Below are 27,207 nucleotides of genomic sequence, written 5' to 3'. Positions count from 1 at the left end.
CTACCAGACGCGGCAGCGCTCGTGCGGGTGCATGTGGGTGCCCTCGGCGCAGTGGAAGGCGTCCGCAAAGGCCCCCAGGTTCTGCAGCGAGCCCAGCACCCTGAGGGCGACCAGGGGGGCCTGACCAGCTTCCCTGGGTGCGCGGGGTGGGGGGAGGGGGGCTGCCCGCGGGGAGGAGGCAGGGGCTACTTGCCTGTACTTCAGGGGGCTGTGGACGTCGGTCTTGATGGACTGGATCGCAAACTCAGGCCGGTAGGACCCGCACCACACCTGTGGGCGCACGAGGGGCGTGGCTGCGGGACTGGGGGAAGGGCGGGCCTGGGGCGGGGGATGGGACGGAGGGATAAGGGGGGGCCCTGAGGGGATCCAGGCGTGGGTGGCCGGGACAGGCGTGTGGTCTCATTTCTTTCTAGGCACAAGGGAGGCCCCCCTGTCCCAGGCTGCCCCTTCTTGGGTATGGGGAGGGGAGCCCCAGCTCCATCTGAATCCTCCCGGGCTCCAACCCCTTGCCATCCTTTTTCTCTAAGAAGCTTTCCAGGCTGGTAAGTTCTGGTTCTGCCTGGCTTGCCTGCTCACTGCGCCCCTGGAAGCATCCCATAGTGGAGGCCCTTCAACGGGTTCCCAGGTGGCACGGCAGCAGGTGGGGTGGGGACTAGGGCTCCTACCTGGGCGTAGTTGATAAAGAACAGCTGGTCATAGCTCAGTTCCAGTCCTGGCAGCTGCTGGTCCTTGCCCCCTTCTGCCATCCACTTTAGGTAAGCCTGCAGGTGCCAAACAGGTGCTGGGCCCAGGCCTGTGCTCGCTCCCAGGGTCACACCAGCCCACAGGGACTCCAGGGTCCTTGGGTCCAGGAGAATGGAGGTCTGGCTCCATGGCCTACTCCTGGTGGAGGTCCTGCCTCTGCAGCTTAAGGCCCTTTGAGCACCCCCAGGGACGGTCACTCCTACCTGCCTTGCCCAGTGGTCATCTCAGTACTCCACTGTCTGGGCTCAGGCAGACGGCCACACAGCACCCACCCAGAATGAGCTCCCGAGGCCCAGGGCCTGAGGCTGCAGGTGTAGGGGTGCTGCCGAGGCCGGCGGGTACGTGGTGAATGTCACTGTCTCACTTGGAGATGGGCAGTGGCTTCCCCAGAGGTCGAAGGCTCTGCTAAGGTCGGGGTAAAATGTGGGGAGGTGCCCACCCGCCCACGGCCCACCTGCCCACCCGGGGCCCTGCTGCCTTCCAGTACCCATGGAGGAGGGATCCAGGGTGTGCCTCGGCTTGGGCGGGGCACCGTCTCTGCCTCAACGAGCCGCCCGTCCTTGAGGGGCCCCTGCTCGGACCCACCTTGTATGCCTGCCGCACCCCTCCGTTGTCGGCGATGTTTTCCCCGAGTGTGCTGAAGCCGTTCACCTGCGCACAGGAGCCGGGATGGCAGGGCGGCCTGGGCTGCCCTGCCTCCCCCAGGGGCCGGGGCTGGGGTGCGGGTCCCTGGGGGTGGCGGTATAGCTGATGGCTGGCTCACATTCTCGTTGTCCGCCAGATCCCAGGAGTAGTTCCCGTACTGGTGGATCATGCACTCCGACTGCTTCCGGAAGTGCTGGGCCGAGAAGTTGCTCCACCAATCCAGCATGTTGCCATTCTTGTCGAAGTTCCGGCCTGGGCGGGCACAGGTGGGCTGCCCACATGGCCCTGCCTGCCCAGGGCCAGCCTCACCGCACATCCTTTCAGGAGCCCCAATACCTAGAGCTCGCATGTGAGCGGGGAGCGGGCCCCTGAAGGGCACCGGCCTGCTTGAAGGGTCAGCACAATGTCACTGGGCTGCTCAGGCCTGGGAGAGGGGCTTGGTGGTCTCCCATGCCACCCCCGAGGTCAGGGCCTGGGGTGTCCGGTCTCAGGGTTTAATGACCCTTGTTGGGATATCCAAACTGTCTGGGGAGCACATGGTCCTGGGGGACGTGAGGCTGCCCTCAGAAGGTCCCAGTGGTCGAGCCCCGTGGGAAAGCCAGCCTTCCCGGATTGCAGTTGGAGCCCGTGTGCGTGGTCACAGGCCACGAGAGCCGGGCAGGGGTCCCCAGCCCACGCTGGGAGGTGGGAAGGTCGGGTCAGTGTATCCCTGGGCTGGAGGATGCTGGCCGTCCTGGAATGACACCAGGCCAGACTCCAGGCCAGGCCAGGACCCGTGGGTTCAGAGCTACACGGGAAATGGCGTCACTGTCACCATGTCACAGGCCCAGGGGAGGAGAGTGGCCAGCGAGTGAGGTGGAGTCAGGGTCAGGCCCTTGTGCTCTCTCCTCCATGGCTCTGCGTAGAGCAAGAGGCCTGACCGGGGCCTACCGTTCAAGACCTGTCCTGCCACCGTCGCTCCCCTGGGGACCTGGCAAGTCCTTCCCATGCCCTGGGCCTCAGTGTCCCCATCTGAATCAGGAAGGGGCTGGAGGGACAGTCCCCTCCCAGGACTGTGGCTCAGGGCAGAGGGTGTGTGGGTGTGTGACTTGGAGGTGTCGCTCTGACCCCCCACGCAGCTTCCCTACCGTTGTCGTCAAAGCCGTGAGTGATCTCATGCCCGATCACCATCCCAATGCCCCCGAAGTTCAAGGCCTGTGGCTGCTCCTTGCTGAAGAAAGGAGGCTGCAGGATCCCAGCGGGGAACACTGCACGGGGATGGGGTGGGGAACAGGCCCTGAGCGAGCGCACCTTCTGTGTGCCAGGTTGGGGTGGGCACCCCTGGGGCTCCTGCCATTGAACCCCGCAGCCCAGGAGGCAGGGCTCTGAACGGGCCCATGTTACAGAAAAGAAAGTCGAGGCCCCGGAGCCAAGAGGCCAGGGCCAGTGGGCAGCAGATCCCGCTCTTCCCACCATTCTCTGCTGCCTTGGGACAGGGGTGTGCGGCCCCATTCTCTAAGACCTCGCCCCACTGCTCACAAGGAGAGGAACGTCCCCGCAGGTGGGGTGATGGGTGGAGTTCCTACAGGTGGGGAGAGGTTCTCCCCTTCTGAGCACAGGCTGGAGGTGCCCCCTAGGAGGAAGGGGTGGGGGCTGCTGGAGGGGCTGGGGTCAGTCACCGAGGGGGCGAACGTACCTATCTGGTTTCGGTTTGGGGAGTAGAACGCATTAACCACGGCTGCCCCGATGATCCAGCTGTGATGAACAGGCCGGTCACCTGGAGCCCTCCCGACAGGCCCCCCCTGCTGGCTGACCAAAGCCCACCCTTACTTAGGGTCACAAAGTGGCTGTGCCATGAGACCCTCGTTGCCCACAGCCAGGGCGAGGTCTGGGCAAACCAAAGATCCGAATCCTCCCTGAGCCCTGGGCCCCAAAGCAGAAGGCACAGCGGGGCTCTGAGTCGGACCGAGTGGCCTCTCCCAGCTGGCCCTGCGCTCAGCCCACTGGCTCCCACGTGCCGTCCCCACTCACAGGTTCTGGTCCACTTTCTCCCGCAGCTTCTTGAGGCTCCGCTGGGCCCCAGCCTTGAGGTTCTGAAGACCATTTTCAAAGTACTTGTCCTCTGAGAAGTTCAGCTATGGGAGAGGGGCGGTCACCTCGGGTGTGCAGGCAACTGCACAGAGAGTGGCTGGGGACTGGTCTTGGGACTGGCCAGGCAGTCCTGCGCAAGGCCAACAGGCTCTGGGTGCAGATGGGGGGTGGGGGGTGCTCTTGCTGGCTCTGGGCATTTATGCAACCTTAGTCTCCCCGTCTGTAACAGGTAACTCTGGAGCCGCCCACCCAGTGAGGGGGCCAAGTTAGTGCCAGTGCCACCTGCCAGGACATTGAAGGCTTACGGTTCACAGGGCTAGTTCAGGGGCAGATCGGGTTGGGGTGAGGAAGAGGGGAGGTTCTGGAGGGCCCCTGGGCCGGGGATGGGGCGCACATTGGAGTACTCCTCGTCCAGGTGCTTATTTCTCTCCTCCAGGATGTAGTCTGGGTACCCAATCTGCTCCCGGATGTTCATGGCCTAGGGAGGACATTGGGGCCAGTCTGTGCCTGCCCCACCGTGGGAATCCTGGCTCTGCCCCTCGCTTCACTGCCCGCCTGGCCGGCAGCCAGGGGTCTGATGGGGCGAGCCCTGGGCGGAGTGGCTCAGCTTCCAATTGTCACACTGGCCCAGAGGGGCTTCTGCTCTGAGGCCATGGCCACCCCCACCCATTCCCAGGGGTGCTAGGGGGTCTCGCAGACTTGGCTTCTGGTCCTGCCTCTGCCCACAGCCCCTTTCTGAGCAAGCCACACCCAGCCTCAGTGTCTTCATCTCTGAAGCGGGTATGATGATGGTCACCCTCCCGTCCCCACGCTGGGGCTGCCCTCTCCCTGCAGGAAGCCCTGACCTGGGGGCTCCATCCGCCCACCCACCTTCTCCTGGGCCTTCTTCTTGGACACCTCGTCCATCCAGCCCAGCTCATCCAGGGTCTCCACGAACACCGCCCGCACCTTGTCGATGAGCTCTCTGACCTGGGGGGAGTGCATGACCCTTGTCCCGCATGACCAGCTTTGGGGTCTCTGCAAGGGTCTGGTCCAAAGCCCCGTCCCTGCTGTGGCATTGGGGTTGGGGATGAGGAATGATCCCCACCAGAACAGGGGTCCTGGCTGCAGGTCTTTCTCCTGGGTGGGCCTGGGGCCTGCCCATCCCTGGACTCACAGCCTGTATGACCTGTCCCCTTTCCCAGGCAGATCTGTAGGGTTGGGGGTGGGGCCTCTGGCCTCTCCATGTGAGGGGATGGGCAAATGTGTGCTCTCAGAACCACTGAGCACACACGTGCGGCTGGGGGGCCCTCGGGGTTCCCACACCAGGAGCCAGGAGTCACCACGCGGGGTGTGGGGATGGGACCTGGGCCCCCACACACCGTGGGCCAGCGTCCCTGTGGGGAGGAAGCTCCTGGCCCTGGGCCCTGGGCCCTGGGCCCTGGACAGGGGTGCCGTAGCAGTCCAAGCGCAGAGCACCCACCGCGTCCTTGCTGTCTCCGGGGAAGGCCTCCCTGACGTAGAGGGAGCCCACAGCGCTCTCCATGTTGCTATTGACGTAGCTGACGCATTCCCGCCAGCGCACCTCCTCCACGGTCGTGCCGTACAGCATCTGTGGTGGCCGGTCAGCCATTCACTCGCTCACTCATTGCTGCCTTTACCAACATCCGCTTCCCTGCCCTCGGCCTCAGGGGCCCAGGAGCCAGTGGCGGACACGGATGAACTCAGACTCCCCTCTGAGGGCTGGCCATGGGTGTGGGCAGGACCGAGGGTGCAGTTTTCAGGGGCGGGCTCCCGACCCAGGCTCTGGGTTGGACCTTTACCCCAGGGCAGTGGCAGGGACCTCCTCAGCCCTCAGTGCCTCCTTGTGCCCTGTTCTTGCCACCCTGGCCTGGCTGGCTGGCCGGATTCTGACCTCAAGGACTCCAGCCCCACCCCAAAGCACCGGCTGGTGTTGACTCTGGAGGTCCCGGGGGGCCATATCCAGCTCAGCTGCAAGCCACCAGCTCTCCGGGCCCCGGTTTTCCCATCACTAAAGTGGAGAGGCTTTGTTAGTAGTGTCTCCAACCTAACATGACAAGCTGGGGTCCCGACTTGCCCCTAATGGTTCTGCCATGTTTTCCCGATGCTGTGGAGGACCTCTGCCCATCCCATTTCTCTAGTGAAGAACCACAGAGTCCCCCTGACTCCCATGCCCCTCATTCCTCCATTTGTACCTCAACTCTCTGTTGTAGGCACCTCCATCTGCTGCTGATGCCCTGGTCCACCCTGTCACCCCACCTGGATGATGGCACCTGTCTCCACTCTGATTCCACGCCCCCTCTGATCATTGTCCCAGAACAGCCACCAACACCACAGGGCTTCCCAGTGGGTCCCCTGCTCTGCCCTGACTGCACCCCACCCCCAGAGCAGTCAGCATGACCACACAAGCAGGACACCAGACTGTGGGTCCCACTCCTACAGCCTCAGCAGCTTTCAGGGCATGTGGAATCCATGCATCAGTCCCATGATTGCTGGCCCCCATCTCTCTCCCTGACCTCATCTCCTTCCTTTCTCCCATGTGGCCCTGGGGTGTCCCCGCCTTGAGAATCTGCCCCAGTCTTCTCATGTTTCAGTCATTCTCTCCTCATGGTCTCCAGTGTCACCTTCACAGAAAGGCTCTCTCTGTCCTGTCCCTTCCTCTGATGTCCTACTTGTTGCTTTTGAAAGAGCAGATCTCCAGTTTGTCGGCTGCCCCAAGAGGGCAGGTACCTCATTAGCCTCTTTCATGGCTCTGACCCCAGGGTGGACCTTGGTGTTTGGCCCACAGCAGGTGCTCAGTACCATAAACTGAATGAATCAATGACAGGGCAGGGGCAGGAGCTGCCTCTGTGGGGTCTCACTCACCTTGCGGTAGTTTGTCCGTGCATCCTTGAATCGCTGGCTCAGGCTGCTAATGCGATCCAACACCAGGCGCCAGACCAGGTAGTTCTGTATGGTCCTGTGGGCAGGAGGCAGAGGGTGGGGTATAGAACAGGTGAGTGGTATATGCCTAGAGAGATTATTTGGCTTATGGGCCCTTGGTCAACAGGTTCTATGCCAAGCAGGGAGCTCACCGCAAGCAGGGTGGTGGAGAAAGCCTCTAGGACAACCCCAGATACAGCCTGTCTGCTCCTGGGTGCTTGAGATACCTCAAGGAGGGTTCATATCTCTCACTAAGGCTCTGTCGGCCACTAACATTTACCCACTCATGTCCCTCACTCCCAGAGTAAATGCCCTGGGGTCCTCTCCTGTGAGGAGAAGCTGCAGGGGCGGGGGGAAGGGGCAAGGATGCTTAAGCCTCTGGGGACCCTCTCTGGGTCCTCACCTGGCTGAGTAGACATCGATGATGTCTTCAAGGTTCTGGAGGTAGGGGATGCCGTAGACCACCACTTCTTCATCTGGCAGCAGTTTGATTTTGACAGAGGACAGCACAGATTGTATGAAGAGGGTCCAGTTAAACCCCTGGAGAAAGAGGGCATGGGGAGAAAGAGAGACAGAGAGGTAGACACAGCTCCTGGGCATCCAAGAAATCCAGCTCTAACCAAAGAATATTCAGAGAATAAGAGAGAAGGCACAGATGATCAGAATCAGGGGAAGGGTGGGTGACATTAGCACAGTGCCTACAGACTGTGACAAGAGATTATGCCAATGTATTTAAAAACTTCAGTGTGGTGGAAAAATTCTTGAAAAAAAAAACAAACACAACTTAGCAAAATGACCAAAGAGTAGCAAATACAGTCTTGTATGTAATAAACTGATCTTTAATTTGACATATTCCCACGTAGAAATTTCCAGACTCATCTGGCTATTCCAGTGGATGCTATCTGACATTTAAGGAAGGCATACTGCCAATCCTACTCAAATTTCCCAGAGAAGAGGAAGAGAAAACTCTTCTCAATTGGATTTGGGAAGCCAAGAATAACTTAATACCAAAATAAGGATATTACAAAGAAAGAAGGTAACAGGCTAGTCTCATTTATGATCACAGATACAAAAATTCTAAGGAAAACATTAGCAATTAGGATTTATCCACACCTATATAAAATGGATAATACATCACAGTCAAATTTGATTTATTCAAGCAATTCAAGTTTGGTGTAACATTTGAAAATTGAATCCTATAATTCACCGTGACAAGTGATAAAGCAGGAAAATCACATCTTAATTTTGATGGATGCAGAAAGAAAGTAAATTTCACCATCTGTGCATAATAAAAACTCTTAGCAGACTAGAAATAGAAGGTAAATTCAATAATCTGATGAAGGGACTCTGCATACAACAGCAGCAACAACAGAAACAAACATGTCCACAGCAAATGTAAAAACGGTGAAATGTTGCAGGCTTTTCTCTTCGGAAGGAAACAAGATGTCCACTATCATGACATTAGCACTGCGCTGAGTGTCCCTGCCAGTTCAGTAAGATAAGTAAGTGAAATAAAATCAGTAAGAGTTCGAAAGGGAAGAAATAAAACTTACTGTTCACAAAGGACATGATTTCATGTGCATAAACTCTGAAAGGACCTACAGGTAAAGTATCAGAACTAGTAAGTGCACTGAGTAAAATTGCTGTGTATGAGGTCAGAATCTCTGTATGCTAGCGACAAAAAATACAAAGATATGTTACAAAATGAGGCCCTTCATAACAGTATAAAAAAACCAAATGGCTAATAATAAATCTGATGAAAGATATGTAAGGCATCTTAAGAGGACATTTCATACACTGCTGTTGGGGACAACAACTCTGTACTCAGGGGAAAAGTTTTGGAGTTATCTGCTAAAGTTGAACATATGTGTGTTCTGTGACCTGGCCATCTCATTCCTAGGTAGATACCCAACAGAAGTGCATGCATGTGCACCCCAAAAGACATGCACTAGAATGAACATGACCACCTTATTCAGAAGAGTCCAGAATGTGATCTGACCCAGAAGTCTAACAAGAGTACAGCAGGGGTGTAATGGTTGTGTGTTCTCAGAATGGATCATACAGCAGTCAGGATGAGTGAAAACTTGCCTGATGCCCAGTGAGATGGGGGGTATAATGACGGCGGGATGTAGTCTCACCTACAAAACGTAGGACGAGAGAAGCCCCGTGCAAGTGAGTCAACTTGTCTGGTTCTGATCGAATCTTGTGGTGGGAGAAGTCGGGGTGGTGGCTGTTTCAGGGGAGGGCAGGGGAAGGGCCATGTGGAGGGGTGTCCGTAGCAGTTCTGATCTGAGTAAGGGCTGTGCACACATGCTCACGTGGAGACAAGTCTACGCATTATAAAAGCATCATGCACCAAATGCCCCAAAGCCTGGCTTCCAGAATGTTCCCCGGGGGCTGCTCCAGCGCCATCTCCATGGCATGGCGCCTGCAGGCCATCGGGGTTCTCTTTCTTCACTTCCCACACTTGGCACATTTGCAAATCCTGCTGGCTCTACCTTCCAAATAGATCCAGAAGCCACCCTCTCGCCACGTCTGCTGACACTTGTCCCCGCCTGTCACATGTCCTGCCTGGGCCATGCTGCAGGCTGGTCCTCAGTGTGAATCAAGTCTGTGCCCCAAGCCCCTCTCACACAGCATCAAGGCCAGTGCCCTGGAGGTCTGGCCCGGTCCACCCCGTCACCTCCCGGGCCTTATCTGCCCTCCAGCGGCCTTGCGGCTCCTGCCTCAGGACCTGGGCCTTTGCTGCCCCCGTTTGGGCTGCGTGTCCCAGACGGCCCCTCCTCCAAGACTTCTCTCGCACATCAGCTGCATGGTGTGGCCACTCCTGGCTGCCGTTGTCCCACCCCCTCCCTGCTTTCTGACACACCCTGCAGGTCCCGCTCTTTCTCGCTCCCGGCCTGCATGGCAGCATGGGTGCAAAGTGGGGATAGCCTGCACGGTTCACGGATGCGGCCAGTGCCAGAATAGGGCCTGCCCCCCAAAGTGCCCGCTGGGGGGTGGGCCAGCTGTTGGGATGGGTTGAGGGGGGTGGCCGCAGCAGGCCACCACTGGGAGCCAGTGCCAAGGGAAAGAGCAGGATCCAGGGACCATGGAGCCTTCTGGAACACCAGGTGCCATGAGCCTTGGACAGGAGTCTCCCCGAATTTTCCGGTTCTGTTCTATGGCTCCAGACACTTGCATTTTCTGGTCAGGAGTTAGGAGCTTTGGTTTCTATCCCTACTGCCTGCCCTCTCCTCCCTCTGACTTTGGCTCCATCCCTGCTCAGGCCCTCTGCCCTCTGACTTTGGCTCTGTCCTCGCCCACCCTCTCTGCCTTTTGACTTGGGCCTTGGCTGTAAGGTTGGCGGTGGCTAGAACTGCACTTCTGCCCCTCCTATGGGGAGGCCGCTGGACAGGCTGGCTGCTCAGGGTGGTCAGCCGGCCGAGTTTGGGGTTGGGTGGGGTGCTCCCCTCTCTCTGGCTCTTCCCCTGCCCCCAGCCCCTGAGCATAAATCCTGGCCAGCAGGGAGGGAGGGCCTGAGGGTGCGGCGGTGTGGGGCAGCCTTCAGTCTGGGGTGGGCATATCCGTGGGACAGACTTGGGGACAGAGTGCCCTGCGTGGGGGTCTCCCTGGCTCTGGTTAATCAGCAACCCCTCTAGGCTTGTTTCCTGCTCAGAAGAGTGGGTTCATTGCTGCAGGCCCCTCATAGATGGGGGGCCCTGTGGCCCTGGACAGCCCAGTCGGCACCTGCTGTCCCAGCGTGAGAGCATCCCTGGTGGGCGTGCGTGGGCGTATATTTCCGAGGCTTAGCTGACCGAGGCGGGGACTCACCTTCAGGCCAAACTTGTTCTGGAGGTCCTCCAGGCTCATCCTATGGTACAGGGTGGTGACATCGTGCCTCTCCTCCTGGGGGGCCGTGGCCTGCACCGGGGGCCAGGTGGTCACGCTGGGACCGTGGGGGGCAGCCGGGGCCCATCCCCTGCCCCCCTTCCCCCCCGCCCCCGCCAGGCCGCGGCCTCACGTTTGCCAGCTGCGTCTCCAGCTCCAGCACCTGCACCATGTCCTCCCGCACCAGGTAGCTGTTCTCCGGGAGGTTCATGTCTGCCCGCAGCATGGTGGCCACCGACATCATGAACTGCAGGTAGGCTTCCCGCACCTGGGCCAAAGGACGCAGAGCTGAGTCTGGCGGCCTCGGCCACCTTGGCTCCCATGGAGCTCTCTGTGGGGTGGGGGTGGGCGTATGACACGAAGCAGGCCCCCGGGAGGCTCGTGGGGCCAAGCTCAGCCAGCAGGCGGTGGCAGGGCCCCTGAGCACTGGGATGGGGCACTCCAGCCTGTCCACGCCCTCCAGGCCAGGGCCAGGGCCTCAGCTGCCGCTCACACTGCCGGACAAGCCTGCATGGGAGGTGCGAGCTGCAGGCGGGGTGGACCTGCGTCCTCACACCTGCGCACTCGGCTCCACGCTGAGGCCACGCCCAGCCGGCTCAGAGCTGCTCTCCCCGCCCCACCCCTTTCAGGCGCGCCACCCCAGGCCCCTGGGCTCCCACAGGACCAGAGACCCATTCTGTCCGTCTGATGGCAGCCTGTGAAGTGCTGGGCACACAGCAGGTGCTCAATAAAGGTCCAGGGCCGGCCCTGGGCTGTCGGCTAGGCTGCCTTCTCCAGGCTTGCCTCAGCCCGAGGGTCAGGAAGTGGGTCTTGAGCATGGACGCCCCTCCTGGACTTTCTCCGTGCCCCATCCTGGAGGGGCGTCCCTCATAGCAGGTAGGGGCCACTGGGGCGCCTCTTCCAGCCTGAGGCTCGGCCGTCGCTGCCAGCTCTGGTTCACACTGCTGGGCATGACCCCGTCCAGATGCTGTGTCTCTCTGCGGCCCAGTCTGGTTCTCTCAACTCCACTGCCCCACTCCCGGGCTCTTCCATCAGCCACGCCTGCTTTTCTCCTGGCTGGACCCATCACAGCCTAGCGCATAGCCCGCCTCCACCAGCGAGCCCACCATGCTGCTTCCCCGCCGTGGGTCATTTCACAGCTTCCACCTGTCACAGACCGCTCCCTGGCTCTACCTTCTACCCTGCTCGCCTGGGTTTGGCTCCCCGTCTCCCTCCTCCCTTGAGGCAGGAGCAGAATGGTTAAGGGAGCAGGCCTGGGCTCCGGCGGCCTGGGTTCAGATCCCAGCCGGCTTTCCACAGCAGACTAGCAGTGTGGACCGCAGCCCTGTACTGCCGGACAGGCAGGCGGGGTGTGACCCTCGGGGCTATGGGCTGAGCTGAGCTTGTCCCCATATAGGCGCAGGGTGTTTGGGGACTGTCCCTTTGATGAGGCCGAAGGCCACGCTTAGCTTGTCCACAGGCCTCAGAGCCCCCTGCAGGCGCTCACAGAGGCTAGCTGTGGGCAGCGAGGGTCAACGGGTCACAGGGGGCCCTGAAGTGACGGGTGGGCGGGCAGGGCAGAGGGGCAGGCAGGAAGTGCCAGGGGGAGGGGCCTGGGGGCCCGCTTGACTCACCTTCTGGTTGCTGCCCTCGTTGAAATAGTACTCTCGGGATGGCATGCCCAAGGTGGGCTGGTCTATCTGGAGACACAGAGGGTGTGAACCTGGGCAGGGAGCCGGGGATCCCCACAGCCTGGCTGACGAGGACAGCAGCTCTCTCCACTGCCCGTGAACTGTGCCCAGTGGAAACACGAGCTCCACCAGGATGGGCACACGCTGGTGTGTATGTGGACACTGGTGTCCCAGCCCAGCTCTGCGAGTGATGGGCGGAGGGCCGCAGGGGCCGGACTGCAGGGCGGGCCGAGAGGTGGCCTCACGGCACCCTCGCCCTCCCAGAGTGGTGTGGCCTGGCTGTGGCCAGTGGTGGCTCTCTGAGGTCAGCCTTCCTGTCCTGGTGCCAGGGGCCCGGACAGGTGGCCCCGAGGACCGGCTCGGCACACGGGCCGGCTCCCCTGACCGGGACCTGGTTCCGCAGGCGGCCAGTGCCCCCGAGCAGGACGTGGACAGGAGCAGGGCTCTGGGGACACCCCCGGCGTTCCCCCGCTCCCCAGCCCCGGCCCCGGCCAGCTCCCCACTGCCCTGCAGGCGCCCCCAGCCAGGCACGAGGGGCCCGGCCTACCCCGGCCCCCCGGCACGGCTCGTACGTAGATGATGTGGCGGCTGGAGTTCTGGTCGTCGTTCCAGATGAAGAGGTCGATGAGGACGCGCCTGTTGAACTGCGTGTTCATCACAGCCAGCTGCTGTTCCAGCTCCCACCTGGGGCCTGGGGAGTCAGCGCCTCAGGCTGGGGCCAGGCTGCGCTCCTGGGGGTCCCAGGCCAGGCCCTCGTCGGACACTGGGTCCCAGCCTGCTAGACCCCTGCCCCGCTCATGGTGGCAAGCACACTTGTGGGTGCCCGGGGGCTGAGGGACACAAGGGACCCGCTTCCCGAAAACGTGCCCAGGGAACAGCAGGGCCCGCGTGTGGGGCCTGCCATCCGCCTGTGCCCCTGAGCCCGGGGTGCGGCGGGGGGAGGTGAGGACTCCCTAGGGCTCTGGAAGGGGGCCCACCAGCAGCTGGTACACACTTGCCAGCAGGAGCCTGGAGGGCTCAGCTGCAGGAGCCCCAGGCGGTGTCGGCCTGTCTGCTGGGCGAGGCCGCCGCCAGGCCCTGGCCTTACCTACGCTCTCGTTCCACTTCTCCATGGTCACCGGCCAGCCTCCCATCACCTCCAGGATGTCCAGCAGGGGCTGCGAGTCTCGTTTCTCTATCACGCCTGAGAGGAGAGCAGGGGTCACTGGCCCAGACGCGCAGTGGGTGTGCACCTTCCCACAGGCCCGCGGGGACGCCGCTCGCCCGGCGCCGAGCCCCGCCCCTGTCACCCAATGCGGCGCCGGATGCAGAGGGGCCTGACGGATGTGGCTGTGACAGGCGCCTGGGGCTCGGCGAAAGCAGATGGGCGTGGGAGGGGGACGGGCGATCGGGTGCCGGGTGAGCCAGCCTGAGGGAGGCCCTGCGGCCCAGGAGTGCTCAAAGAGGTGCCCCGTGCGCGGCCCTGGGCGCTCTGGCCTGGGTGGGGGAGCTCAGCATCACGGCCGACAGAACAACTTCCCCCGGGCAGCGATGGTTTGACAGGGACCTTGGGAGCTTCTGTCACAAATAAGGTGAAGGTGGGGACACAGGGGCCTATGGGCTGGCCAGGTGATGTCCCCTCACTCTGGCTTGCCTTCGGCAGCAGTCCTATAAGGCTGGCTTAGCCAGAGCCCCCTCAACCCAATTTCCCCTTCTAGTAATCTTCTGTCCACCGACCCCATCCTGCCCCTGGGCTAGAAATCCCCCCCGCTCTTTCCCCTGTGGAAAATCCCACTGCAGTGGGCCCTGCACCCATCAGAACGCCCTGAATAAAGTCTGCCTCACCGTCCTTCACAAGTGTCGTGCTAATTCTTTAACAGTGTGCGTGTGCATGCATGCACATGCACACACACGTCCATCACACACATACGTCCATGCACACGCACATCCACATGCATGCACACATGTCCACGTGTACACATGCACACACAACACATATGCACATACACACATATCCACGTGCATGCACACACACACACGTCCATGTGCATGCTCATGCACCTTCCCTGGGGCTTCTAGGTGGGCCCCTCACCATTTTCCTCCTGCCTGGACGGGGTGGCCCCAGGCTGGGGTCAGGATATAGATAGGGTCACAGGCAGCTGGTAGCAAGGCCATGTCCCCAGGGGAGCCTTGACCCAGTGGTCTGGTGAGGGCACAGCCCCTCTGGCATGAGTCCATGCTGTGCTGCAGGGGCTGTGGGTCCCAGAGCCTCCTGCCAGCCCTCTGCCACTCACTCTCGTTCATGCAGGAGCGGTACAGCATCTTGGCCTTCTGCACAGCTGGCCTGTCCTTGGTGGTGGAATTCTCCAGCACCCCTGTGGGCAGAGGAGGAAGCTAGACGGAGACCTGAGGCGGCTGTGGGGAGAGCCAGGTCAAAGGTCCCAGTGCCCTGACCCCATTCAGTGAGAGGTGGTCCCTCTGCGCCTGCCGGGCCTTTATTCCAGGGGAGTTCTCCTCCCCTGTGCCCTGCCCTGTGACCCCAGAGGGCCCAGCAACCCGTCCCGCTGGCCCCATGGCCACCCTAGAGTGGGGCAGACGCAGAGCCTCACCCCAGCTCCACCCCCAAGGTCGCAGCTGCTCTCACCTTTGAGGATGACCTCCAGCTCATCTCGAAGGATGTCAAAGACGCTGTATCGGGAGTTGGTCTCGGGGATCACGTGGCGCCGCAGCCAGCCTCCGCAAGCGTACTGGTAGAAGTCGTCACAGGGTTCCCTGGATGGGTCCATGTTCTGGAGGATCCTGGCGGCTGCTCATGGAGACGGGTGGAGAGGGAGAGGGGCACCCAGTTATGGGCAGCCGAGGGACAGTTGGATATTCGATCATGGCTGTGTGCCCTTGGGGAGTGTCAGTCACCCTCCCCGAGGCTCGGCGTGGTTGGATTCAAGCTCTACAGCTATGACTTATTAGCCACATGACCTGAAACCACGTGACCTTTCTGCCCTTCATGTGCAAACCTGGGATGCCTGCAGTCCGGGCTCCCAGGAGGTGCTCTGCTGGGGGCCCTGCCCCTGGAGCCCCCTTACTCGCCAGTGTGTCTGTGGGGGAGAGGGGGCTCTTACCCACCACTTGGGGTTTGTCTGCTGTTAGAGGAGAGGGCTTGGCCCCTAGCACCCCGAGTGTGCAGCATCAGTGGGGTCCGGGGTTCCCTGCTGAAGGCTCTCAGCTGAGACAGCCAGGCTGGATTCCCCCCTGTGGCCCCCCCACCCTGGGACCCTCCCTCGCCTTCTGTCCCACTTGGCTGGGGCCTGGCAGGAAGCACCAGCTCGAATGCCTGTCCATGCCCCCAATGTGGGCAGAAAAGTCTCATTTCTGAGTTTTCACCGGCATTTCTTCAGGCCATTTTCACTCTTTTCAGTCTGCAAATGGCAGCATATGGACCCCAATTTTAAGACAAATTCGTGGAAGGAAACTTGTACGTTCATGTGACCTTTCTTTCTGTAACTGCAGGAAGACCCAGGCCCAGCACTACCTTCCTCCCCATCACGGGGGCCTCGGCAGGGGCAGGGCGGCTTCCTGGGGGGCACGGGGATGGGAAGCAGAAGTGCACCTATTTTCTTTGCCCACCACAGAAGTCCCACCTGCAGGCGGGGCCAGGCTCTGCTTGCCAGCCCCTGTGCCACGTCTTGAGGTGGCTCCCCTTGGCCTCAAGGGGCCCTGTGGCAGCCTCACGGGAGCCCCCTCGCCCCAGGCAGGGCTGTCGAAGGTGCGGGGAAGGGGGCTTACCTGCTATTACACAGCCCGGACTGGTGCAGATATCGCCCATCTCCTTGGGCCGTTGGATGGCTGTGGGCAAGACGCGGTGTGAGCAAGTGGGGAGGTGGAGGGGGACGGGGTGTAGGCAGCATCAGTCTGCTGGGGCGGGTGGGACCAGGCTTCAAACCACCCCCAGCCCCCAGGGATAGTCCAACCTGGGGCGCTGAGTCTTCCCTAGGTGGCCCGGGACTGGGGCCTTGAGTGAGGGTGAGCCTCATGCTGGCTTGAGCCCTGCTGTGACCTGGGAGCCTCTTTATACCCTCTGCCTCCACTGACCCCCATAGCTGCCCTGGGTCCCCAGGACAGCAGCTGGCCATTCTGCCCTCCTGCCTGTATGCCAGCCAGTTCTCGCCCGTCACCTCCTCCAGGCAGCCTGCCTGTGTTGTTCATCTCTGCACACTATGCCCCCCCAACCCTCTATCTGGCACTAGCTGGTTGTATAAAGGTGTGCCTGCCTGGTCTTGGGGATGGCGCCCCAAGCCTGGGGGGTAGTGTAACTCATGCTGGCTTCCTGGAGCCCAGGGAACATCCTGTGTCTAGCAGGTGCTCGTTGCTGTATCCCTGCCCTGTCCTGTCTTTCTATGGGACTCTGGGGGCCCCGGGGCAGGGCCCCACTCCCCAGCTGCACACCCTAGGCTGCCATGAATTGCCCAGCCCACAGGAGGCCCAGTTTACAGCCCACCTGCTCGGGCTGTATTTTGATAGGGAAGGCAAAGCTACCTCGGGGTTTTCGTTTTACAATGGTCTTCTCTTCCTTTGAGAAGCAAAGCCGGCTAGGAAAGAGTGTCAGCTGCTTCCCTGGGGAGAAACACAGCACTCAGCTCTCTGCCTCCAGCCCCTCCTGGGACACCTTGGGGCTTGCTTGGGGACAGCCCTGGCATTTTCCTGCAGTGCTGGGGTCCAGGGTGCTCTGGGGCCTGCCTGCCTCCCTGTAGCCGGGCCTGGTCACCAGGGTCACCCAGCAGAACTTATCTCTGAGTGGGAGGGGGAAGGGGCCCCATGGGCTTGCCCACCCCATTGCTCTCCAGACCCAACCCACTCAGCCCCACCCCTATCTGCCAGGGCCCAGAGGGTTCCTGAGGCGGGACCTCTTTCTCCTCTGACTTCCTCTTCTAGCTTGGGATCATGGGCTACACCATGCAAGGTGGCAGTTCCTGGGGTCCTACCAAGGCAGGAACAACAGGTTCATTTACCAGGAAAGGATGTTACTTTCACTTTCTGACCCACTGGCCACCTTCCCTCCATCCCTCCTCTGCATAGGATGGGGGCATTGTCTGGTCAGCTTCGGGATCTTCCGGGTGGTTGTCAATTCTACCCGGAGTGGGGGTGGGGAAGGGGGATGTGGAGGGACAGGGGAGAGGCAGGTCCAGGGAGAGGGCATGCCAGGCCTAGCTACCTACAGACCTGGCTTGTGGCTGATTTTCCCCACTAGGGAGGCACATGGACACCTGGCGGGAAGGAGGAAACAGGGCCTTGTGCAGGTCAGAGACTGCAGAGGGTGCAGGGAGCTCCCCAAACTTTGGGAGTTGGAAGGAATGCTTATGAAACACGGGGTCTGGGGTGGGTGGGCAGAGGCATTTCTCCCCCACTTGTTGCTGCTGCCCTCCCCACCCACCCTTTGTTCATCCATCCGTCCAACGTTTGTTGGTTATTACAAGCCAGCCCCAGTGCCAGGCCCTGAAGATTCAGATATGAGTACGACCCTGGCCCTGCCTCAGGGAGCCCCAGCCCGGTGGACACAGGAGAACAGTGCTGATCGCAACCAGAAATGATGTGGTCCGTGGGTGCCAGGGCATGGCTGTCCCACGGGTATTTGTCAGGCTCATTAACCCAGAGCCCTGGGACAAGAACTAGCCCTTAGACCCCAAAGGGCTGCCCCCTCAGGGACAGTGACGAGGAGGAGAAAGGATTTTTGCTTCTGATCAGGACGAAGAAAGTTGGAGGCAACCGTGGCTCCCTCCCAGTGAGGAGAACAAGCTGCAGATGCAAGAACATGGGGGTTTGCTGAGATCCGTTAGAGAGCTATGGGCAGGAAATCTACAGAGCCAGATTCCAGACAGGGAGGTGCCCTCCCCAGAGAGAGGGGCCTGCGGCAGCCTTCCCCTGGGTGCCAGGGCTCGAAGCTGGAGGAGCCTGTGAGCTGGCACGCCAGGGATGGGGTTCCACATGGCACACCCACAATCAGGTCCTCCCCTCGCCCCCAAGGGCACGGGCAGGGCAGGACAGCCGAGAGAAATCACCCCACAAGAAGAAGTAGATAAATGTGACCCATCATCAGAAAAACCCAAGATAGTCCAAAGACGTGGACTCAGGTGACCAGATGTCAGTCAGCAGACAAAATCTTTAGTGGTTATGATAATTCAGTTAAAGGGTCTGGTACAGAAGATGGGAAGCGGATGTAGGTATGTGGTGAACGTCACCAGAGAAATGGAAATGGTAAGAAAGAACTGAAGTGAAGGATTGGTTTTACAGGCTTCACAACACATTGAACCTGCACAAGAAAGAACCCATGTCAACATGGGTGATCCAGACCATGGCACGAAGGAAAAAGACAAAACAGACGGAACAGAGGAAAACATCCCCAAATCCCCAAATGGTGCAGCCACCCCGAAAGCCAGTGTGGGAGGTTCTTACAGAACCAAACACAGTCTTATAATATGATCCTGCAACTCCACTCCTAAGTGTTTCCCCAACTGGTTCAAAAAGTTACATCCACACAAAAACCTGAATGTGAATTTTATAGCAGCTTTTTTGTCTGCAATTCCAAAAAACTAGAAGCAACCATGATGTCCTTCAATGGAGGAATGAATAAGTAAACTGTATTACATCCATACAATGGCATTATTATTGAGCTATAAAAAGAAGTAAGCTATCAAGCCACAAAGAGATGAATGGATAAATCCTATGAGTATATTATTAAGTGCAGAAGCCATCCGAAAAACCTGCATACAGCATGATTCCAATTAGATGACATTTTGAAAGAGCAATCACAGAGGTGGTAAACAATGATCACCAGGTGTTTGGCAGGGGTGCAGAGTAGGGGTGGTGGATACAGAACAGGGGGAGCACAAGGGGTAGATGAGCCTGGAACATCTCAAAAAGCTAGAAAGCAAGAAAGTGCTACCCTCCCCTCCAATATCCCGAAGCTACAGTGATGGGGGGTAGATTGGAGGGGCACAGAAGCTACCTGACAGAGCCCCCAATGGCCTAAATTGGAACAATTTGAACAACAAAATAAATTAGTATTGGATTATAATCCAAAGTATAAAATAAATATTCATGAGTCCATGCCGACATAAATAAATCATTGAATAAATAAATAAATGGGGGAAATAGATTCCCCATACAGAATTCCAAATAGTGTATGTAGGTGCCCCACCTCTATGGACGTGGATTCTAACTCCCCACCCCTTGGGTGTGGGATGCCCATGGTGGCTTCCTTTTGAAGGGGACAGTATGGAAAGTGGGAGGAAAGTGGAGAAACCTAATGAATGCTACGTGCTCAGGTCACGTGATCGTGGTCAGCAACGGTGAAGAGTCACTGGAAGTATGTCCCCCTGATTTATGGGCTTCCTCCCCAAAACACATCACCCCAGTCCAATTATGAGAAAGACATCAGACAAGTCCCACCTGAGGGACATTCTACAAAATATGAAGCCAGGACCCCTCAAAACTGTCAAGATCATAAACAAGGGAAGGCTGAGAAACCATCACGGCCGAGAGTAGTCTAAGGAAATTTGATGAATAATGTCATGTGGTATCCTGTAGGACCCTGGGACAGAACAAGGCATGAGGGAAGAACAGAGGAAATCTGAACAAAGTATAACCTTAGTTAATAGTTAGATAGCAATGTTGCTTCACTACTTGCAACAATGTATCCTAGTGAGTAGAGTAGAAGGTTAACAGGGAAAGTTGGCGAGGCCCATATGGTGCACGGCACTATCTTTGTAATAGTTCCGCGAACCCAGAGCTGTTCTAAGAAAGTTTTAAATTACTTTTAAAACAACTGGAACACAGGATCTAGGACCTGTGGGACTTTATTATTATTATTATTATTATTATTATTATTATTATTATTGCGGGGGAGGAGCGGAGGGAGAGGGAGAGAGAATGTTAAGCAGGCTCTATGCCCAGTGCAGAACCTGACATGGGGCTCGATCTCATGACCCTGAGATCATGACCTGAGCTGAAATCAAGAGTGGGACACTTAACTGACTGAGCCACCCAGGCACCCCAATTATTAACTGGCAAACAAAACGGTAAGGACATTTTGACTCACAGGTTGACTAGAAATGAAGCTTACTTTAATGCTAAAAAAGGACCAACAGGAAAGGCAGCAAACAGACCCCAAGAAGGATGTTCTCCTCCTTCATAATTCCAGACGGGAGCAGCTTTCCTTAACACCCAACTGACATAGAATCCACTCTTTGTTGTTTTATATTTGCTCACATAACTTCTGTAATATGTGAATTATTTTCACATAGACTACATTAAAAAAATATTTTGGAAAAAAAGTTTTTTGACATTTTTGTCTGTAACTTTTGCTCTTCTAAAGGTTGGCCTTGATTTGAATGATTTATGTTCCCTCTCTCTGTCTCTTCTTCCTATCTCTCTCTCAAAAAAGAAGGCCACAGAAATCTTAGATGGGTGGAAAATAGCCCTCCTCCCTGGAGAACGCGTGATCATGGGCTGGTTGTCATGCAGCTGTGGGTACGAGTTCACAGGACCATGTGGCCAAGGAAACCTCAAGCTGAGACACTTATTTTAAGCAGGCCCAGGCTGGTGGCCTCCCCAGGTGCTTGGTGGAAACAAACACACATGTTCTCTGGATGGCAACTTCCCGGCCTGAGAGACACAGGGTCCCCACAGATGAAACCAGTGTGAGCATGGATTCATGCTGATGCAAAGGCAAGCTTCCACGGGTGTGCAAAACAGACACAGAACTATGATCTCCAAGGATTTTCTATCTGGGGACTCTCCGATCCCAAAGGTGTAGGGCATGATGGACCCCAAATCTCGACTCCTCTCTGCCCCATGCCTTTGCTGGAGGACACCTTCTCCCTCTCTTGTCTGTGGGTTGACTGCACAGCTTGCTTTGGCCTCAGAATGAGGAGGAAATGATGCTATGGGACGCTATTCCTGCTCTGGGTCTGGACCCCAGGAGGCCTGTGTGCTTTCCACTGTCCTCTTAGACTTGTGCCGGGAGAGGCTCCTTCCTGCCCAGGCCTGCTTGCTGGTGCTCGTGGGGGGTATAGTTTATGTGGAACGGAGTCGCCCTGCGAGCCTGAGCCGGGTCAGCTGACCCCCGGCACGGCTGTGTGCCCGCATGTCCCCGTAAATGAGGGCTGTTCTAATCCCCGGGCAGTGTGTTAGGCAGCAATACCTCACTGGCGCAGAAAATAATCCAAGTATGTTTGAAGAAGCAAAAGAAAACATTGAAAACAGGTCATGAAACATTTAAAAAGAATCAGTTTTTGAGAGAATAAATTGTCAATTCTAGAAACACAAAAGAATGTAGTTGCTGAGATTAAATTTTTTTAAGGATTTCATTTACTTATTTTTTTAGAGAGATTGAGAGAGAGAGAGAGAGAGAGAGCACACATGAATGGGGGGAGGAGCAGAAGAGGGGGGAGAGGGAGAGAGAAAGACTCTCAAGCAGACTCTGTGCTCAGCATGGAGTCCAGTGCGGGGCTTGATCACACAACCCTGAGATCATGACCTGAGCTGAAACCAAGAGTTGGATGGTCAACCGACTGATCCACACGGGTACCCCCACTGAGATTAAATTAAAAAAAAATCCAAAATGGATTTTTTCCCCTGAGCTGCAGTTTACTTTGCTGATTGAAACCTGAGTGAGAGCATGCCACTCTAATTATGGGGTTTCATCTGAACCTCGACTGCACTGCAGTACAGAAATATTCAGATATATTTTTGGAGAATTGACATCTTGCAAAACACAAGCAACATTTTAATTCATATATGAGAAAAGGCAGTGTTCTAAAGTGTATGTGTTCCAAGTTATTGCAGGTTTTTTGGGGGGAAGAATTTCTGCAGAAAGAACACAGGTGAAGAGAGGTTTAGTGAGCTGGAATGTAGTTCAGAGTAATTGACCCAAAATGTGGGACAAAGTCAGAGAGGGAAACTCTCCAGAGACACAGAGGATGGAGGGGGGGAGGATCGAGGACACATGGAATCAGAATTTTAGAACGGGAGAAGAGAGGCCATGTGGGAGACACAATATTCAGAAAGATAATGTACAACTTCCCACAATAAATACATGGTGTCAAGGCTGAGATTTGGGGATCACAACCTCTCCAAAGCAGAATGAACAACACAGATTTAGATGGGCCCAGATTTCTGGACAGTGGCAACGGAAGCCAGACCGTGAGACAGAATCTTCAAGCCACCAAGGGAGAATTAGGCTCAGATGTATTTCACCAGTTAAACTATTAATGAAGGATGGGTACTGAATGAAGTTATTTTCAAATAAGCAAAAAATAAGTGTGAAAAACTTTTAAAGCAGTGCTCTCCAAACCTGCCTGATCATGAGAGACGCCTCATGGGCTCGTCCTGTACAGATTTCTAGGTCACACCAGGGTGGAGGCCTGTTCTGGACTGACTGTGGCTCCACCCAGTTCACAGTTGAAGCCCTGACCACCAGTGGGATTGTGTGAGGAGGGACAAAGGTTAAATGAGGTCACAAGGGTAGGGTCCTGATCCTAAGAAGAGGTGAGACACTGAGCGCCATGTGAGGACACAATGGGAAGGTGGTCACTACAAGCCCAGAAGACAGAGTCCTCCCCAGGAAATGACTTGGCTGGCACCTTGATCTTGAACTTCCAGCCTACAGTGTTCGGTGATGGCGGCCTGAGCAGACTGAGACAGGGCCCAAGGTCTGGAGTTTTAACAATTGCCCCCAGTTATTCTGATTATCAGCAAGTTCAGCAAACACCGTCCTGAATCAGTGCTCCTCAACTTCAGCACAGATGAACAACATGGGAATTCAGTGCAGATTCTAATCCAGGCCCCAAGCAGGCCCTGAGTCTCTGAATTTCTGACAAGCTCCCAGGTGAGGCTGACACTACTGGTCCACAAATCACATCTTGAATAGAAGCCTCCAAAAGTATGTACTTTGGAGAGAAGAAACAGTATTTCATAAGGACCACCTGAGATGGAAGAAAAATGATGAGCAAAGAAACTGATTAGGATGTGGGAAATCCAAAATTAACATCGACTGTATTAAATAACGCTGCTTATGTGCGGCAGATAAAAATAAGATAGAAACCAAGTGCTGCCCACAATAACATGGACAGGGTGGAGGAGGAGAAGAGTTGACCTGCTCTAAATGCTTGTATTTTTGGAAGAAATATGGAGGTCTTGATTCACTGAACACTTTATTAAGTTAAATATGCATACACAGATCTAAGGTAGAACAGTTCTGCTTTCTGCTTAGAATGTCAAAATCCATGACAGAATGCCATTCCCACCCCAACAGCAAGGAAAATCCAGATAATCTACAGATGTCGCAATTTCTCTGGACCCATCTAGGATCTGAGGTCAGAGGGCAACTAGGAAAACAGAGTTTCAGGGAGTGATGAGCCCCTCTAAGCAGAGATGATACCATCTCCCCTTTGACAGGACCGAGGAGTGAGACAGTCACCACACAGGTGGGTAAGAAGAACTGAGATACAATTTTTATGTTGGAAGGACTTTTTCATTCAGGCCTGTAACCTTTTACAGGAGACAGCAAGTGTAACTACTTGTGTGATATTAGAAGCTGCTCACTTCTTAAGAATTATTTGGAGAAAAGATCAGAGAGGTTAGGAAAAGAACTTTAAGATCTAGAAATGTCATTTTGAATAGGCTCACATCGACAGGAATTAACAGTAAGCACTGTTGGTGAGCTATGAGTACTTTGCACTCGAGCTGCATCCCACAATTAACTAAAAATCTATCTTAGGGAGCAAGAGGTTGATATTTGAGATAGATAAAGACAGGCTTGTAATAAAATCTTTTGACAGAAAGAAAGGAAACCTCTTGAACAAGGCAGCTATTAATGATGAGGAAACCAGATACTGGCAGAGAGCTCAGCTGTGAATAATATTCAGGAGAAATATTGTAAATGGTACCCGTGGCTTTACCCCAAAGCAAAGACGCATCTATATTGGGAGGGCAGGGCCTGGCTGGTGTAGGGAGCTAAATCTGCCTTCCCTTCAGCACGTCAATAACTGCCCTGGTGGTGGGTAAATGACAAAATCCACTATTTTGCTATCACATCTGATCATGAACAACATGACAGACAAAGACATTTTTCTAAGTGTTATTGATGTATTAAATCATGGGCCCTCAAGTAAGCCTCTAATGTATATGCTATGCTATGTTCCATTTTACAGGTAGGGAAACTGAGGCACAGAGGTGTGAAGGAAACCTGCCAAGGTCACGCAGGTAGATTTGGGGGAGCTGGTATGCCTAGCCATGCCTGGGTGTTCACCACAACCTTATAACACCTCCTCACCATCCCACGGTGACAGTAAAAAAGGTTCAAAGTCAAGGCTTAGACACAGGAGGACACTTCAGTTCCAGGGTTGGCAATATTTTTCTGTAAAGGGCCAAGTAACCAATATTTTAGGCTTTATGGACCAGATACAGACCCTGTCTCACCTATTCACCTTAACTTGTAGCATGAAAATACCCATAGACAATACATGAATAAATGGGCACAGCTGTGTTCCAATAAAACTTTATTTACAAAACATGGGTCGCAGTTTGCTGGCCTCTGTGCTGGACAGTGGCTGTCGCTGCTCATGGGAGCAGGATTCCAGGGTGGGCTGTGCCTCCCACTGTAATTTCTATAAAAACTTTTGATGTTCTGAAAAGTGTTTGTCTATAACTTTTAAAATAATAACTATTAAAACAAAAAAATCTAAGATAACCCCTTAAAGGACAGTGTTCGAAAACTTGCAAGCTAGCTGAGGGAGAATAGAGAACAAAATGATAGTGGTAAGACGAGAGAAAAAAGAGGTGCGAGAAGCACAAAAGAACACAATAGAAAAACCAGACATTCCAGTAATCATAGTGAATGCAAAGAGACTCAATGCCGCAGGTAAGAGACAAGGACCCCAATCCAGCTACGCACTGTTGCAAGAGACACAGCGAAAGCTAAAGACACAGAACGTTTGAAAGAAAAATGGGAGAAAACAGGCTAAGCAAATGGTCACAAATAGTTAGATTGGTATCAGACAAAACAATTTTAGGCAAACTGCATTAAGGTAGAAAGGGTCACTATGCAATGATAGGTCATGGAAGACATGCTAATTCTAGATTTGTATTCACATAACAACATGGTCTCAAAGTCGGCAAATTGCTGCTTGGCACGATTACGGGGAAAACCGGGAGTTCTCTAGCACAAGACTTAACACAGGAAAACCCCAGACAGAAGACTCGACTGATCTAAGGGATGTATCCGTATCTCCGACTTCATCTAAGAGTTAACGGTTGGGCGTCCTCCGCGAACTCTCACGGGTTATTGGCAGCACTGACCACGTGTTAGTCCTGAAGCGATTCAGTAAATACCGAGGAATCAGTATCCCATAAACCACGGCTTCTGACAACAATGCAGTTAATGCAGAAACCAAAAAAAAAAAAAGGGTAACTAGGAAGATCTCCATGCATCTGGATTTTAAAATAAAAAAGATTTCAAAATAAGTCATGAATCAATGAAAAAAATCATAGTGGAAAGGAGAAAGCGCTTAGAAATAAATGGTAATACTGCATATAAATCCTTCCACAGACTCAACAGAGCCTGAGGCTGAGATCAGCTTGGGGGGGGGTCACTTCTGGAGGTGGGGCATGGCGGTTCTGACTGAGGAGCCCCAGCAGAGACCCCATTTGTATTTAGGAGACCACAAGGAGAAGGCAGACTGGGTAGGGAGAGTCCCTCCTATCTGGTGGTTCATGCTGCTCTGCATTACCTGGGAGAAGACAGGGGCCCTCTTGCACCCCACAGCTGGGGTGGGGGTAGGGGACCAGCCCTGTCCTCTGGAAGCCTCTAACCAAGGTGTTTCCAGCCCAGTGAGCCCTGAACAAAGGCTCCTTGAGGTCTGGGCTCCCCAAGGCTCTCTGTGCAGCCAGCGGTCCTTCCCCTGACCCCTGCCCATGGAGCAGAGCCCCTCTACCCTGCAGGACACCCAGAGACCGAAGCAGCTGGCCGGGCACCTGCACAGGCTGGGAGCAGCCCTGGGCTGAGACGCCCAGCAATGGATGGATGGTCCACCTCAGCGCAGATGGCCCTGGCCAAGCCAGTGAGGGAATGTTCTAGGGACACAGGCTGTGGTGCCCCGCTGCTGAGAGTACCAGGAGGGCGCCGCTCCTGAATCCTGTGCCCGCCGCGGCCCTGGGGAGGAGCGCACCGCAGCTGTGCCCCGTGAACACCGGCGTCCATGCCTGAAGTGGTGCCCGTGGGCAGCAGGGGGCGCAGCTTGCATGCACCTGGGCCCCGGCCATGCCCCCGACCCAAGACGGGGACAGCCCCTCCACGTCCACGCGGGGGTGGGGCAGGGGAGAGAGCAGAAGAGGCAGTGTCCCTGCAGAGCAGCCCTGGCCGCGCCCCCATCGCTCTGGGACCCAGGCTGACCCCTCCCACCATCTTGCAACACGCGGAGCGGGTCTGGGAGGCGGCGACCTTCAGGGGCGGGGGAGGAGCATCCCAGCAGGGCCTTCCCGCCCGGTAGGCGCCGCGGACACACGGTGAGCAGCGGGAAGGGGCGGGGGCGGGGCGTCCCGGGCAGGCTGCGAACTGCGGAGCGAGGTGTGGCTGCCCGCGGGAGGGGAGGGGGGCACCTGCACCTCGGGAGTCCCGCAGGAGCCCGCGGGCGCCAGCCAGCCCTGGACGGAGCCTCCTGGAAGGGGCTGCGGGCACCCTGCCGCTCAGCGCCCAGGGCCGACCCGCCTGCCCCATTTGACAGGGCGGGCTCGTCAGGGCTCGTCAGGGTGGGCAGGCACGCAGGCCCTGGGGGGGGGGGGGGCGGCGGGGGCGTCTTCACTCACCTCTGCTGTGGGCCGCGTAGAGGAGGCCCAGGGCCACCAGGGCGCCGGTCACCAGCACCAGCAGCAGCAGCAGCCCCCCCTCCAGGAAGCCTCGGTGCTTCTGCCCCGACCAGCCGGCAATCTCCACCATCCCTACTGGGCTTTCGGGCTTCCCCATCACCAAGTCTCTAGCCGGGGGAAAGTGCACAGCTGAGAAACCCCAAGGCCAAGGGCAGGGGCTGTGTGTGGCCAGGGTGGGGCCACCAGGGTAGGGGAGACGTGTGTGGAGCCCCTGAGACCCTGCCCGAGGTGGGGAGGCCTGACGCTGGCTGGGGGCAGGTGCTGGTCCTTTGAGGACGTTCGCGGCTCCTCTCCCATTGCCAAGTCCACACCCGGCCCTCAGCCCGTGTCTCCGGCTGGCGGCACTGTCCCTGGGCCAGAGTCTCTGAGTGCCCGAGACACCGGTGAG

The 27,207-nt window shown here is 56.6% G+C and overlaps 1 protein-coding gene across 1 annotated transcript; it reads right to left on the bottom strand.

Moving 5' to 3' along the window:
* Nucleotides 1–27,199, bottom strand: MMEL1 (membrane metalloendopeptidase like 1). The gene is made up of 23 exons (XM_035020262.1): nucleotides 26,760–27,199; nucleotides 16,434–16,511; nucleotides 15,684–15,743; nucleotides 14,545–14,706; nucleotides 14,195–14,275; nucleotides 13,009–13,104; nucleotides 12,494–12,612; nucleotides 11,865–11,930; nucleotides 10,385–10,519; nucleotides 10,195–10,284; nucleotides 6,785–6,921; nucleotides 6,325–6,418; nucleotides 4,922–5,050; nucleotides 4,330–4,428; nucleotides 3,854–3,937; nucleotides 3,400–3,503; nucleotides 3,065–3,123; nucleotides 2,517–2,636; nucleotides 1,508–1,641; nucleotides 1,330–1,395; nucleotides 666–761; nucleotides 194–270; nucleotides 1–100 (listed from the first exon to the last, which is right to left on the bottom strand). The coding sequence occupies exons 1-23, from the start codon at nucleotides 26,914–26,916 to the stop codon at nucleotides 1–3; spliced, it is 2,343 nt and encodes a 780-aa protein (XP_034876153.1). The 5' UTR covers nucleotides 26,917–27,199.
* Nucleotides 27,200–27,207: the final 8 nt, after the last annotated feature.

The sequence above is a fragment of the Mirounga leonina genome, unplaced genomic scaffold (genome assembly GCF_011800145.1).
Source record: "Mirounga leonina isolate KUSES-001 unplaced genomic scaffold, KU_Mleo_1.0 Mir_173, whole genome shotgun sequence".
NCBI lineage: Eukaryota > Metazoa > Chordata > Mammalia > Carnivora > Phocidae > Mirounga > Mirounga leonina.
Note: the sequence above shows the minus strand (reverse complement) of the source record. Positions and strands in the feature narration are given on the sequence as shown.

Coding starts and splice junctions, on each gene's coding strand:
- MMEL1 (XM_035020262.1), bottom strand. CDS start 26,916: ATGGGGAAGCCCGAAAGCCCAGTAGGGATGGTGGAGATTGCCGGCTGG. Junction 14,707..15,683: donor TCCGGGCTGTGTAATAGCAG/GTAAGCCCCCTT, acceptor CTCCATGAGCAG/CCGCCAGGATCCTCCAGAAC. Junction 12,613..13,008: donor GAAGTGGAACGAGAGCGTAG/GTAAGGCCAGGG, acceptor CTGACTCCCCAG/GCCCCAGGTGGGAGCTGGAA.